Here is a 15,896-nt window from a genome sequence, read left to right on the forward strand (position 1 = left end):
AATGCACAGCTCTGCTTTAAATGAGAAAAAGACCATTCAAAAAAAGATACTGATCCCAATTCTATTTCTGACTTACTTGTGGAAGAGGACGGTTCCCACCGGGTTGGTCCAGGCACCGTCCCGTTTCTCCGCGGTCGGAGCAAATCCAAAGGAGATGATTGGTCCGCTCTCGTCATCCGTCTCTCCGAAGGAGCAGACCTCGATCTCCCAGTAGAAGGACGGAGCCTGCGGAACAGGGAGAGGAGTTGGTGGATTGATTGATGATTGAGTTTGCTTGCATGTATGTTGTAAATACAAAAACACTATGAAGACTCTCCTGATGGAGGTTATGCTTGTACTTGGATTTCCCCTATTTGATATAACACACATGTAGGCCTAAAAATAACAAATTATTTAGAATATAGAAAGGAAGATTATTATCTATTATAATATTGACATTGTACATGTTGATCTTATTTTTCACAGGTTGCAAAAATGTACAAAGCTGAGGACAAGTTTTCCTCCAGTCCTTCTGTTCTCCCTTTGCCCTTTTGCTGAGAATTATTTTCAAAATCTGAGAATGAAGTGGAAAACTGTTGTGGCCTGAGTTGATATTGTCGTACACTTTGACTTGTTTTGTATGTAACTGCATGTACTTGGATTCTTCTAAGTCTTTGTGTTATTTGTGACCAGGCCTTGCTGTAAGGTCACACTAACGTGTAATGAGTTGGGCCATCCTTGTTAAACATGACAAAAAATAAACAACATACCTGAGAGGGAACAGGAGCCGTGGCATACAGAAACGTTCCTCTGGGCAGTCCGCTCCCGGCGCTTGGGTCGCCAAGGAAGGCCACACCCGACAACCCGTGGGAGAAGAGGCATGAGCGGGGAGGGGGGAACACTCGGGACGTGCACCAGGTGATCTCCTTGGGCTGGAGACAACGGGAAAAGGAATACTCATGTCTTCAAGTCTCCTTGTAAATGAACCTAAGTTTGATTTATCAGGAAATCCAATTACATGATACGCCTAATAACAGTTAGTATACTCATTACAGCAACTGGATTTGGCATCAATTACATGATATTTTTCTAGAAATTACAGCAAAGAGAAGTAGCAATAAATTGTCAGTACAGCTTGTTTCATTCAATTCGAAGTATGTCATAGTACAGTACAATTATCAATATCAACTACTATATTTTCATTGGTGAAAACAACTGTGTGCAGTTTGTGCTACCTGTCTGCCTGGTCCCTCGGAAGGTGGGGGAGGGGGGCGCGCACAGTCCCGGTACAGCATGCGCAGTCTCTCACACTGGGCCTCCACAGCCGGCAGTCTCTCGCCTATACATGCAGTATTAAACATTATGCTGACAGGACTTGTATGGAAAGGAGTAAGACTGTAAGTTATAACAACAGTGGAAACATCTGACACCTATTGGTGATCACATTAAATCTATAATCATAAATACTGAAGCTCAAACTTCTGCTTACACCATTGTAATTATGCAATGACAAAATAAACATATTTCATGTTGACCTAGAATGTAATAGAATCTAATGTAAGGACAACACTGCAGCACCAATGCCACCCATTAGGGGGCGCTGTTGACTGACCTGCAGTGAACTCGTCGGCCATGATGCGGAGGATGTTGAGGACTGATGAGGAGTTCTCCACAAACCTGGCGGCGAAGCTCCGGTCGCCCATGTGGGTCGCCAGCACCATACAGGACCTACAGGATGCAGGGAAGGGTGTTAGATACATGCAGTACCAATGCCAACATTCAGGGGGCACTTCATGGTGTAGCACCAGACATGACCTACAGGGCACAGGGGAGGGCATTAGGAGACAGAGGACAGATACATGTGCAGCACCAATGCCATCCAGCAGGGGGAGCTGCATGGTGCAACACCATACAGGACCTACAACACAGGAAAGAGACAGTCAGAGGGCTGATACATGTGCAGCACTAATGCCACTCAGTAGGGGGCGCTGCATGGTGCAAAATTCCTGTTTGCCATGATGATGGTCAGCACTATACAGGACCTTGGGCACAACACAGGGAAATTGAATCTTTGTCTCTGGGAATGGAACTACAGTACTGTTCTAAACTGGTTCTGATTGCCTGGGATTCGAACCCCTGACTGCTGTACCCACCTGGTCCTGATCTGTGGGACTAGAACCCCTGACTGCTGTACCCACCTGGTCCTGATCTGTGGGACTAGAACCCCTGACTGTTGTACCCACCTGGTCCTGATCTGTGGGACTAGAACCCCTGACTGCTAACCTGTGGGACTAGAACCCTTGACTGCTGATCTGTGGGACTAGAACCCCCGACTGCTGTACCCACCTGGTCCTGATCTGTGGGACTAGAACCCCTGACTGCTGTACCCACCTGGTCCTGATCTCCGCCATGACCCTGACGGCTGCCATGAGTGCGGAGCTCCCGTCGGTGCCAGTGGGAAGTGAGGCCTGGATCGCCGGCATGCACAGTCCCCCCTGTACCATCTGTGGGACTAGAACCCCTGACTGCTGATCTGTAGGACTAGAACCCCCGACTGTTGTACCCACCTGGTCCTGATCTGTGGGACTAGAACCCCTGACTGCTGTACCCACCTGGTCCTGATCTCCGCCATGACCCTGACGGCTGCCATGAGTGCGGAGCTCCCGTCGGTGCCGGTGGGAAGCGAGGCCTGGATCGCCGGCATGCACTGTCCCCCCTGTACCATCTGTGGGACTAGAACCCCTGACTGCTGTACCCACCTGGTCCTGATCTCCGCCATGACCCTGACGGCTGCCATGAGAGCGGAGCTCCCGTCGGTGCCCGTGGGAAGTGAGGCCTGGATCGCCGGCATGCACAGTCCCCCCTGTACCACTGTGGGACTAGAACCCTTGACTGCTGATCTGTAGGACTAGAACCCCCGACTGTTGTACCCACCTGGTCCTGATCTGTGGGACTAGAACCCCTGACTGCTGTACCCACCTGGTTCTGATCTCCGCCATGACCCGGACGGCTGCCATGAGTGCGGAGCTCCCGTCGGTGCCGGTGGGAAGCGAGGCCTGGATCGCCGGCATGCACTGCCCCCCCCCTGTACCATCTGTGGGACTAGAACCCCTGACTGCTGTACCCACCTGGTCCTGATCTCCGCCATGACCCGGACGGCTGCCATGAGTGCGGAGCTCCCGTCGGTGCCGGTGGGAAGCGAGGCCTGGATCGCCGGCATGCACTGTCCCCCCTGTGGGACTAGAACCCCCGACTGCTGTACCCACCTGGTCCTGATCTGTGGGACTAGAACCCCTGACTGCTGTACCCACCTGGTTCTGATCTCCGCCATGACCCTGACTGCTGCCATGAGAGCGGAGCTCCCGTCGGTGCCCGTGGGAAGCGAGGCCTGGATCGCCGGCATGCACTGTCCCCCCTGTGGGACTAGAACCCCTGACTGCTGTACCTTCCTGGTCCTGATCTCCGCCATGACCCGGACGGCTGCCATGAGTGCGGAGCTCCCGTCGGTGCCGGTGGGAAGCGAGGCCTGGATCGCCGGCATGCACTGTCCCCCCTGTACCATCTGTGGGACTAGAACCCCCGACTGCTGTACCCACCTAGTTCTGATCTCCGCCATGACCCGGACGGCTGCCATGAGTGCGGAGCTCCCGTCGGTGCCGGTGGGAAGCGAGGCCTGGATCCCCGGCATGCACTGTCCCCCCTGTGGGACTAGAACCCCTGACTGCTGACCTGTGGGACTAGAACCCCCGACTGTTGTACCCACCTGGTCCTGATCTCCGCCATGACCCTGACGGCTGCCATGAGAGCGGAGCTCCCGTCCGTGCCGGTGGGAAGCGAGGCCTGGATCGCCGGCATGCACTGTCCCCCCTGTGGGACTAGAACCCCTGACTGTACCCACCTGGTCCTGATCTCCGCCATGACCCGGACGGCTGCCATGAGAGCGGAGCTCCCGTCGGTGCCGGTGGGAAGCGAGGCCTGGATCGCCGGCATGCACTGTCCCCCCTGTACCACTGTGGGACTAGAACCCCTGACTGCTGACCTGTGGGACTAGAACCCCTGACTGCTGTACCCACCTGGTTCTGATCTCCGCCATGACCCTGACGGCTGCCATGAGTGCTGAGCTCCCGTCCGTGCCCGTGGGAAGGGAGCCCTGGATCGCCGGCATGCACTGTCCGCCCTGCGGAGCCAGCAGGGACTTCTGGGCCTCGATCACCTTCTCTGTCATGGACAGCTGGTCCAGAGGCAGCGGCTGGAGGGGAGGGAACATGTCACAACTTGCTGAGTATAACAGTTTGGTTCAGTTTTAGCTGGGAGAATGTATAACACGCCAAAAATAATTACTCAAGCAACTGGATAAGATTTTGAAAATCTTATCCAGTTTCAAAATCTTATCCAGTTCCTTGAGCATCATTTTTTTTTGGCGTATGTTATTACCTGGATGTCTAACCTTCATCAACGTATCAAGGATGTATAACTGTTTGGTTCAGTTTGGTCACATGTACAGTGTAGGCTGGGGAGGGGAGACTGGTTTAGTTTGGTTATAAGGAATGAAACTGCACAGAGTATACAGAGATTGAATGTACCAAAGTCTGCTCCTCCTGACAAGTGCAATGAAATCAAGCAAGAAAAGACTGCAAGAAAGCTCTGACGATAACCACTCCCTGGAAATTAGTGACTGTGAAACGTAAAATGTACAGACTTCCACCTTTAGTTACACCCAATTCTTTTCATTCCATCATCATTATTCATCAGATCTGAGAAGCAACTGCAAACAAAATCGTTGCGCCTCAGATTTTGCAGTTCAACATCATTGTTACTTTCCACATCTGTAAACCAACCGAAGCTCAGACAGAATTCACCCCCAAGAATCTACACTTAGTACAGACTTTTCCCTCAGATTCTGTTTTCATGATGATCTTCACGCTCAGCATCATCATGATTTTCCGGATCCGAGAATAGAAAATAATAGAAACAACAAATACAAATCATTGTGGCCTACCTCTGCTTTAGGCAGCTGGATCCTGCTTGTTTCTTCTTGGATCTTTTAAAGTAAAATTCAGCAAGAGGAAAAGACGAAAACAGAAGACTGGGAGAAAAACTGACTCTATCCACTCCCTGAAACCATGTAAACCAAGGTACAGACTTTTTCCTCAGACCATCATTTTTCAGATCTGTGAAGCAACTAACGAACTTGTACCGGCCTCACCTCTGCTTTGGGCGGCTGGATCCTGCTGAGAGGCACCTGCAGCGTGTCGGAGGAGATCGTGAGCTTGTCGGCGCCCTCGAACCGCACGGTGGCCACGCCCTGCTGCTCCGAGATGGACACCACCTGCGCCGACAACGCCTGCATCCCCTCGCCAGCAATCTGTGGAGCAGACAGAATAAAACCGTGAAAACTTACGAACTTGTAACGGACTCACCTCAGCTTCTTCTATCTGTAGAGCAGACGAAATAAAACCGTGAAAATCCATCTGTAAATGGAGGAAAATTTCAACAATATCACTCATGCATGGTTGTGTTGCCCACGACCACTGGCCCTGACCACGTACCTGTACCATTGTGTCTAGCTTGATGCACTCCTAAAACCCACCGCCCCTAGCACACAGCTGTCATTATCAATAACTGCGATTGCGAACTTCATCATACTTCATTTGACAACATCGTACCTGCACCATTGTGCACACAACTATAATGGTTGATAGTTGAACCGTACCTGCACCATGGTTCCCGGCTTGACGCACTCCCGGAAGCCTCCCAGCGCACAGAGCGCGGCGACCACCTGGCCACACCATACACACAAACACAACTATGATGGTTGATAGTTGAACCGTACCTGCACCATGGTTCCCGGCTTGACGCACTCCCGGAAGCCTCCCAGCGCACAGAGCGCGGCGACCACCTGGCCACACCATACACACAAACACAACTATAATGGTTGATAGTTGAACCGTACCTGCACCATGGTTCCCGGCTTGACGCACTCCCGGAAGCCACCCAGCGCGGCGACCACCTGGCCACACCATACACACAAACACAACTATGATGGTTGATAGTTAAACCGTACCTGCACCATGGTGCCGGGCTTGACGCACTCCCGGAAGCCTCCCAGCGCACAGAGCGCGGCGACCACCTGGCCACACCATACACACAAACACAACTATGATGGTTGATAGTTGAACCGTACCTGCACCATGGTTCCCGGCTTGACGCACTCCCGGAAGCCTCCCAGCGCACAGAGCGCGGCGACCACCTGGCGCGCCGTGGTCAGGAAGTCGGAGATGGCCGGCCCACTGGAGGACGGGGACAGCACGACGTCCGACTGGCTCAGCAGCGTGGGCAGGGACAGCAGGGCATGGGTCAGCACCTGGGGGTAATAGGGCATAGGTCAAGGGTCAAAACCAGGTCAACAGGGCAAAGATCAGGGCATAGATCAGTACATTGGGGCAACAGGTCAAATGTCATGAATGAATGAATGAATGGTTTTATTTGATCATTTTGGTCGGATGTCAGAAAGTACCTCGCAGCCATAGGCTGAATTGCATACTTTTTACATTGTGTTACATAAAAACTGGTGACATTAGGCAAAATGGTAACAATAATATCATCACTCCTATTCAACATTAATACATTCTAAAATCGCAGGTAAACACTACCTTAAAACAGGTAGGTTGAAAACATAATGGGTACTCTTCTTGTCCTGTTTGAGGTATTGATTAAAAGATGTTCACTAAACAATCAATGCACTGATCATGTTAAGTGGATGTCCAGTCATAGGCTACTAACTTCTGGTTAACTTCTGCTTAACTCACCCTAACTTATGATTAATCCACCCTCTCCACAGCAGAAGCCCAGATCTGAGCGTTGCTGGACTTGGGCGCGGTTAGCAGCCTATGGTTAGTTAACTAGTTACTAACTAATGATTAACTACTGAATAACTACTGATTAACCCACCCTCTCCACAGCGGAAGCCCAGATCTGAGCACTGCTGGACTCGGGCGCGGTCAGCAGCCTGTGGCTAGTTAACTAGTTACTAACTAATGATCAACTACTGAATAACTACTGATTAACCCACCCTCTCCACAGCGGATGCCCAGATCTGAGCGGTGCTGGACTCGGGTGTGGTCAGCAGCCTGTGGTTAGTTAACTAGTTACTAATTACTGATTAACTAATTATTAACTACTGATTAACCCACCCTCTCCACAGCAGAAGCCCAGATCTGGGCGGTGCTGGACTCGGGCGCTGTGAGAAGCCCGTGTAGAAGGCCGATCACCTCCCCCGCCATGCTGTTGGCCACCTGCCCACTGATGAAGGGTCGCACCGGGTCAGCTCTGGGCAGAGGAAACAAAAACAACAGGGATGTTAAAAAAATACTTTGGCGACGTGCGATTGACATTGATATCACATCAATACTAACTGAAACTGAGAGCTGAGATATGAGCTATCAAGTTATACATTACATATCTCAAGTTTTCTCTTAATATCTGAGAGTTTTTTAATCCATCATGTACAACGACGAGTAATGTTTTAATAAGACTTGTTTTAAAACAAATTGTAATATGTAGTTAAGTCCTCTTATCTTGTAAACTAGAGCGAAATTCAGGCACCCACTGGCTATCTTATACTGTATACTGAATAAACCGATCATCATCATCATTGTATAATCCTTGTTACCTCGCCAACTCTGCGTTTTTCTCGCGGCACACTGCGGAGGACGCCATCCTCTTGCGGTCGGTGCCGCCCTCCTGTCCGGTCCCGTCCACGGGCGGTCCCGTGCTGACCACCAGCCCCGCCTGCGCCCACTTCGCCGCACGCCGGATCGCGGTCACTGCATCCTCCGTGATCACCTCTGCCCGGCCGCTCTGTCAGGTAAAACATACAGAGAGAATCTTGTTTTCTGTTGTAAAAGCCTTAAAACCATTTCTAAGCCTTGATCACTGTTTCGGACCAGAGCCAGTCTGAGGTCTGAGACATGTGCAGCACCAATGCCATCCAGCAGGGGGCTCTGCAAGGAGCAGTATTGGCCTTTTGGATATGAATGTGAATTACCTCAATAACAGCATACATTTAGATACAATATAAAAGTAATCCTAAGAAGATGTGTTTAAAGGGCTCTGTCAACTGCAATTTCGAAAGTGCTGCTTGTCCCCATTACACATTCAGAAGATAAATGAGTGTTGGATCTTGGCACACATTGACAAGGTACATTAGTGGCACCTTGTCAGCAGTGTGTGAGATAAGTCTGTAACCTACCCTGGTGAGGTCCCTGTCCATCCTCACCACCTTCTCCATGTGTATGTACACGTGTACATGTGTACTGTGTGTGAACAGATGTGTGTGGTATGTACACATGTACATGTGTGCTGCATGTGTAATAACCTACCCTGGTGAGGTCCCTGTCCATCCTCACTGCCTTCTCCATGTGTATGTACACGTGTACATGTGTACTGTGTGTGAACAGATGTGTGTGGTAGGTACACATGTACATGTGTGCTGCATGTGTAATAACCTACCCTGGTGAGGTCCCTGTCCATCCTCACCACCTTCTCCATGTTGGCTCCACTCCCCAGTCGGAAGGGGCGCCCGTCGCAGCTGCACAGGCAAACAGTTTACTTTAGCAGATGGCAGGTTGCTAGGCAACGATATCAAGCACTTTAAACTGACTAAAAATCTCCAAATCTGGAATCAATTGTTAGGCCACAGCAAGTAATTTTTATGGATGACATCAGCGTGCTCATTAATTTTCGCCTGATTTCGAAATAAAAAACAAGAAATTTCATTGCCCTCCGACGGTGGCCAACATGCCAAAAATTGGCAAATATGTCGTAAACATTGACAGTCTAAGGTGTTTCATTGCATATGAATACCGAGTGTGGTTCCTGCCCATGGTGGTATGATAACAAGCTGTTTTCTGCATTTGTTCTTACAAGGACATTATATAATAAATTGAGCTGTATACACAAGGTGTTTCATCGCATATGAATACCCAGTGTAGTTGCTTCAGATGATGGTACAACAAGATCTTTTCTGCATTTGTTGTAGTTAGTCTATTGAGATGTATACACATCTACAAGGACATGTTTACTATTGAATCAAGGAGGTTTTATATTATATATTAATGAATGCAGGCCTAAACATAGGTTGAATACAGGACTAAAAGACCTGTTGGTCATGATATCATATTTTATAAAATTTGAAATATAGGAATCTTGTTTTTTTTGGCCCGCCTTGTTTTTTTTTCGCCCTATCTCATTAATTTTGGAGTCTGCGGAGGATGTCATCCATAAAATTTACTTGTTGTGGCCTTATAACATAATCAAAGCACATGTTCATCTCCCTCCATCCCAAACCTACCTTAGTAGTGGCTGGATGACCTCGTGCGAGGACTGGTCCTCCCGTTTGTGCACGTACACCGCGATGCGCCCGTCCTGCGCCTCCGTCTCCTCTAACCTCTCCCGTTCGCCCGTCCCACCATGCACTGCTGCCGACGCCGGCGCCGATGACTGGGTGTGGTCGGGGGACGCCAGGGACAGAGCCGTCTGGGCACCTAAACAAACAAACAAACAAACAAACAAACAAGCAACACACTTTATATACAGGGCTGTCTGGGTGTCTAAACAAACAAACCATCTAGACAACCTAAAGAAACAAACTTGGTTCAGGGCTGAAGTCTTAAGCAAACAAAGAAACAAAAAAGCAAGCATTTGGGATAGGTTTATTTTAGCATCTCATGAACACTTATATCATCCTTTCACAGGGATCAGCTGCACCAGGTTTGGATCTCATTGTAGTCATGATTTCTGGCAACAAATTTCGAGGCATAAGATTTGATATATGATATCTAGCAAGTTCAATGTCTTAGTTACTAACTTAAATATGATGGCTCAGGTGACAAACCTTCAACCCTTGATCATTTTAACCCTTCTTAACTGGTAAAGGTAAACTGGAATCAGAAAGCGGTGCATACCGGGAACGACGTAGTCTCCGAGCTTGGCGAGCAGCAGACTCGCGATCCGGGCGGCAGGATCCTGGATCCCTCCCTCGAACACGTGCATGTCCTGCCCCCAGCAGGGCAGCTGGATCTTCTCACAGTCCTCCGCACTGAGGGGACACAAAAGGCTCTTACTGTACTACTCACAGTCCTCCGCACTGTGGGGACACAAAAGGCTCTTACTGTACTACTCACAGTCCTCCGCACTGTGGGGACACAAAAGGCTCTTATTGTACTACTCATACCCCCCCTCAAACACGTGCATGTCCTGCCCCCAGCAGGGCAGCTGGATCTTCTCGCAGTCCTCCGCACTGTGGGGACACAAAAGGCTCTTACTGTACTACTCACAGTCCTCCCACTGTGGGGACACAAAAGGCTCTTATTGTACTACTCATACCCCCCCTCAAACACGTGCATGTCCTGCCCCCAGCACGGCAGCTGAATCTTCTCGCAGTCCTCCGCACTGTGGGGACACAAAAGGCTCTTACTGTACTACTCACAGTCCTCCGCACTGTGGGGACACAAATGGCTCTTACTGTACTACTCATACTACCCCCCCCCCCCATGACCGAGTGCATGTCCTGCCCCCAGCACGGCAGCTGGATTTTCTCGCAGTCCTCCGCACTGAGGGAACACAAAAGGCTCTTACTGTACTACTCACAGTCCTCCCACTGTGGGGACACAAAAGGCTCTTACTGTACTACTCACAGTCCTCCCCACTGTGAGGACACAAAAGGCTCTTACTGTACTACTCACAGTCCTCCGCACTGTGGGGACACAAAAGGCTCTTACTGTACTACTCACAGTCCTCCGCACTGTTGGGACACAAAAGGCTCTTACTGTACTACTCATAGTCCTCCGCACTGTGGGGACACAAAAGGCTCTTACTGTACTACTCATAGTCCTCCGCACTGTGGGGACACAAAAGGCTCTTACTGTACTACTCATAGTCCTCCGCACTGTGGGGACACAAAAGGCTCTTACTGTACTACTCATAGTCCTCCGCACTGTGGGGACACAAAAGGCTCTTACTGTACTACTCATAGTCCTCCGCACTGTGGGGACACAAAAGGCTCTTACTGTACTACTCACAGTCCTCCGCACTGTGGGGACACAAAAGGCTCTTACTGTACTACTCACAGTCCCCCGCACTGTGGGGACACAAAAGGCTCTTACTGTACTACTCGCAGTCCTCCGCACTGTGGGGACACAAAAGGCTCTTACTGTACTACTCACAGTCCTCCGCACTGTGCGGACACAAAAGGCTCTTACTGTACTACTCGCAGTCCTCCGCACTGTGGGGACACAAAAGGCTCTTACTGTACTACTCACAGTCCTCCGCACTGTGGGGACACAAAAGGCTCTTACTGTACTACTCGCAGTCCTCCGCACTGTGGGGACACAAAAGGCTCTTACTATACTACTCATACACACCCCCCCCCCCCCCCCATGACCGAGTGCATGTCCTGCCCCCAGCACGGCAGCTGGATCTTCTCACAGTCCTCCGCACTGTGGGGACACAAAAGGCTCTTACTGTACTACTCACAGTCCTCCGCACTGTGGGGACACAAAAGGCTCTTACTGTACTACTCACTAGCTCAATGTATTTTTCAGGTGGGTATGACATGAATATAATGCATCACTATGTACTTGGCATCACCATCGGTCCAAGCCCTTCAGAGAGTCGCATCACCCTCCAGCCACAGTCGGGCTGGTACCTCGTCCAATACCAGATACACTATGTTGTATTCAATTGTATGGGTACCTTATAAGCGGCAATGCCACTCTGCACAGCTGCAGTACTATGAGCACCAGCTAGGGGGCAGTATTGCACTGTACATACCTGATAAGTGGTAACGCTACTTTGCACAGCTGCAGTACTATCATCCTCAGCTAGGGGGCAGTAGTGCACAGTACGTACCTGATGAGCTGTAACGCCACTCTGCACAGCTGCAATACTATCATCCTCAGCTAGGGGGCAGTAGTGCACAGTACATACCTGATGAGAGGCAGGGCCACTCTGCACAGCTGCAGTACTATGAGCACCAGCTTGGGGGACGGCCGCTGGTCCAGTAGCAGTGACAGCAGTTTGGAGACGCAGGCCGGCTGGCTCAGGATAGCCTTCCCCAGCTTGCTCCTGGTGAGTCAAAAAATAATCTTTAACAAACCTAAGGCTTACTAATGCAGATAAAAAGATATAATTCCGAAGAGTCAAAACCTGGTCGGCTAAAGTCAAATGTTAGGAATATCTCAAGGCAAAATTTTTTCAATGTTTAAAAGCTCTTTCATAGCTTACTCGAGGTGAGGTATGGAAACCTGTTAGATCTGCTGTTTTCCAATGGAAAACTGTCATTTCAAAGACTCAAAACCTCCCAGAGAGCCTTCCTACCTGGACAGGTTATTGAGTAGACTGAGAACCTCCTGGAGAGCCTCGGTCCCGGCGGCCTCGTCGCCGCTGCACTCCGTGGCTCGGGCCAGGTGATTGGTCAGGAGGGCCGACACCTGCCGCGCAAGGCCGCTGTGTTCCACCGCACTCGCCGCACCTGGGGTATCACACCAAGGTTCGTTACTGGGGTGTCACACCAATGTTTGTTCCTGGGGGGTCACACCAACATTTGTTACTGGGGTGTCACACAAATGTACTTAACTGGGGTGTGACACCCAAGTTTGTTTCTCTTGTATCACACCAACGGTTGTTACTGGGGTATCACACTAGTGTTTCTTACTGTTGTTTCACTCCAACTTTGTTCACCCACATTTGTTACAAATGTTTGCTACTGTGGTATCACATCAACTATTGTTACTGTTGTATCAGACTAAGGTTTGCTAGTTTGGTATCAAACCAACTATCATTATAAGGTATCACACCAATGTTGGCTATCCATAATTTCCTGACCTTCCTCGTCCTCCCACATGACGCAGCGGTTGGACAGCACCTGGAACCCGGCCCAGGCCATGGCCGACACGCGCTGCTTCATGGTCTGGGTCTCCGTGTTGCTCTGATCCCGGTAGCTGCTCAGGCTGCATAATTTATCTAGGAGTTGCACCAGGCCGCTACGCACCAGGCAACGCTCCTCTGCCCTACAGAACAAAACAGAACAGGATTTTGACCTATGGTGAACCTTGACCTATGGTAAATCTTAACATATGTACCTGGTTAATGGAATGACACAGAGAAGACCAATGCTGTTGGAACAATGGGTTGGGTTGAACCTTGACCTATGGTGAACCTTGACCACGGGTGAACTACAGCCCGTGGTGAACCTTGACCCTCATTTAACCTTGCGCTACAGTGAACCTTAACCCACCATGACCCTTGACCTACCTGGTGTAGGGGATGACACAGAGCAGGCCGATGCTGTTGGAGCAGGCGACGGGGTAGGTGGAGGCCAGCTGGACCACGGATGTCATGGTCTCCGCAAACGCCTCCCGCACCTGGTTCACCATCCCGCCGCACGTCAGCTCCTCTACCCTGAAGTGTAACAGGTTTGGAGTTTAGCACAGAAAGTACAGGAAAAACTCCAAGATTTGAAAGGTTAAGATTCAAAGGGCGTATAAGCGGCAGATGTTTAAACCATTCCCCCTTACTTTGGTCCGTGCTGCAGCACCGATGTTACCGCGGAGACCAGGTGCGTTGCCCCGCCCACGCGGGCGGCGGCTGTCAGCAGTTCCACCATGTGCACTAGCGCCTGTTTACGGGAGTTCCCGCGCTGCCAGCGCACCGACGCGGCCGACAGGAAGCTGGAACACGACACCTGCGGGACAGACAGGTTTATTCTTGAGATACAGGAATTGTGGAATATCTTGATAAAACTTGTGGGGCCTAAAGTCATTCCCAATGACAATACATCCGCTAAAAATGCATGCACTACGGAACTAAGTTGTCATGCTTACAAAAACAAGGCTTGGTTGCACAATCTTATTATAGTTTATCTTCTAGGATGTGCAGTACAGAGTTGAGTTGCCATAGTAACCAAAGTGAGTTGCTATGGCTACAAAAGTGAGTTGCCATGGTTACAGAAATGAGTTGCCATAACTACAATAGTGAGTTGCCATGGTTACAGGAGTTGTCATAGCTACGAAAATGAGTTGCCATGGTTATAGGAGTGAGTTGCCATGGTGGTTACAAATTAAAGTGAGTAGCTATGGTAACAGAAGCAAGTTGCCTCTGTTACAAAAGTACGTTGCCATAGTTACATGTTCTAGTATGTATATCCTGTAATATGTGCACTATTTAAGTGAGTTGCGGTGGTTTAAAAGGTGAGTTGCCATAGTTACATGTTCCTCCAGGCTGCTGCCGATGAAGCTGAAGAGCTGGTCCAGCAGCACCGCGTGCGCAGGTTGGTCCGGCTTCCCGCGGTCCTCGACCAGCTCCTGTAGGAACACCGCCTGGCCGCGCTGTCGCTTCCACCTGATAAACAAACAAACAAACAAACAAACATCACCACAAGCTCCTGTAGGAACACCGCCTGGCCGCGCTGACGCTTCCACCTGATAAACAAACAAACAAACAAACAAACATCACCACAAGCTCCTGTAGGAACACCGCCTGGCCGCGCTGACGCTTCCACCTAAACAAACAAACAAACAAACAAACAAACATCACTCAAACATCACCACCAGCTCCTGTAGGAACACCGCCTGGCCGCGCTGCCGCTTCCACCTAAACAAACAAACAAACAAACAAACAAACATCACTCAAACATCACCACCAGCTCCTGTAGGAACACCGCCTGGCCGCGCTGCCGCTTCCACCTAAACAAACAAACAAACAAACAAACAAACATCACTCAAACATCAACACCAGCTCCTGTAGGAACACCGCCTGGCCGCGCTGACGCTTCCACCTGAACAAACAAACAAACATCACTCAAACATCACCACCAGCTCCTGTAGGAACACCGCCTGGCCGCGCTGGCGCTTCCACCTAAACAAACAAACAAACAAACAAACATCACTCAAACATCACCACCAGCTCCTGTAGGAACACCGCCTGGCCTCGCTGACGCTTCCACCTGGTAAACAAACAAACAAACAAACAAACAAACAAACATCACCACCAGCTCCTGTAGGAACACCGCCTGGCCGCGCTGCCGCTTCCATCTGGTAAACAAACAAACAAACAAACATCACTCAAACATCACCACTAGCTCCTGTAGGAACACCGCCTGGCCGCGCTGCCGCTTCCACCTGAACAAACAAACAAACAGACAAACAAACAAACATCACTCGAACATCACCACCAGCTCCTGTAGGAACACCGCCTGGCCGCGCTGACGCTTCCATCTGGTAAACAAACAAACAAACAAACAAACATCACTCAAACATCACCACCAGCTCCTGTAGGAACACCGCCTGGCCGCGCTGCCGCTTCCACCTGAGAAACAAACAAACAAACAAACATCACTCAAACAGCACCACCAGCTCCTGTAGGAACACCGCCTGGCCGCGCTGACGCTTCCACCTGAGAAACAAACAAACAAACAAACAAACATCACTCAAAACACCGCCTGGCCGCGCTGCCGCTTCCACCTGACAAACAAACAAACAAACAAACAAACATCACTCAAACATCACCACCAGCTCCTGTAGGAACACCGCCTGGCCGCGCTGCCGCTTCCACCTAAACAAACAAACAAACAAACAAACAAACAAACAAACATCACCACCAGCTCCTGTAGGAACACCGCCTGGCCGCGCTGCCGCTTCCACCTAAACAAACAAACAAACAAACAAACAAACAAACAAACATCACTCAAACATCACCACCAGCTCCTGTAGGAACACCGCCTGGCCGCGCTGCCGCTTCCACCTGAACAAACAAACAAACAAACAAACAAACATCACTCAAACATCACCACCAGCTCCTGTAGGAACACCGCCTGGCCGCGCTGCCGCTTCCACCTGATAAACAAACAAACAAACAAA

The 15,896-nt window shown here is 50.1% G+C and overlaps 1 protein-coding gene across 1 annotated transcript in view; it reads right to left on the bottom strand.

Moving 5' to 3' along the window:
• LOC136427434 (probable E3 ubiquitin-protein ligase HECTD4) overlaps positions 1-15,896 on the bottom strand; it is an 80,702-nt gene that overhangs the window by 29,663 nt on the left and 35,143 nt on the right. Inside the window, 34 exon segments of the mRNA XM_066416283.1 lie at positions 77-225; positions 750-911; positions 1,215-1,318; positions 1,592-1,707; positions 2,371-2,520; positions 2,592-2,850; positions 2,959-3,908; positions 3,999-4,228; positions 5,186-5,344; positions 6,164-6,343; positions 7,173-7,308; positions 7,652-7,839; positions 8,491-8,569; positions 9,332-9,524; positions 9,945-10,005; positions 10,253-10,279; positions 11,423-11,477; positions 11,968-12,105; positions 12,358-12,511; positions 12,865-13,049; positions 13,294-13,440; positions 13,557-13,723; positions 14,247-14,379; positions 14,489-14,539; positions 14,581-14,631; positions 14,673-14,723; positions 14,845-14,895; positions 15,021-15,071; positions 15,198-15,254; positions 15,382-15,432; positions 15,541-15,591; positions 15,630-15,680; positions 15,730-15,780; positions 15,822-15,872. Of these exon segments, the coding sequence (XP_066272380.1) occupies positions 77-225; positions 750-911; positions 1,215-1,318; positions 1,592-1,707; positions 2,371-2,520; positions 2,592-2,850; positions 2,959-3,908; positions 3,999-4,228; positions 5,186-5,344; positions 6,164-6,343; positions 7,173-7,308; positions 7,652-7,839; positions 8,491-8,569; positions 9,332-9,524; positions 9,945-10,005; positions 10,253-10,279; positions 11,423-11,477; positions 11,968-12,105; positions 12,358-12,511; positions 12,865-13,049; positions 13,294-13,440; positions 13,557-13,723; positions 14,247-14,379; positions 14,489-14,539; positions 14,581-14,631; positions 14,673-14,723; positions 14,845-14,895; positions 15,021-15,071; positions 15,198-15,254; positions 15,382-15,432; positions 15,541-15,591; positions 15,630-15,680; positions 15,730-15,780; positions 15,822-15,872 (4,689 nt within the window).

Source organism: Branchiostoma lanceolatum, chromosome 1 (genome assembly GCF_035083965.1).
Source record: "Branchiostoma lanceolatum isolate klBraLanc5 chromosome 1, klBraLanc5.hap2, whole genome shotgun sequence".
Lineage (NCBI taxonomy): Eukaryota > Metazoa > Chordata > Leptocardii > Amphioxiformes > Branchiostomatidae > Branchiostoma > Branchiostoma lanceolatum.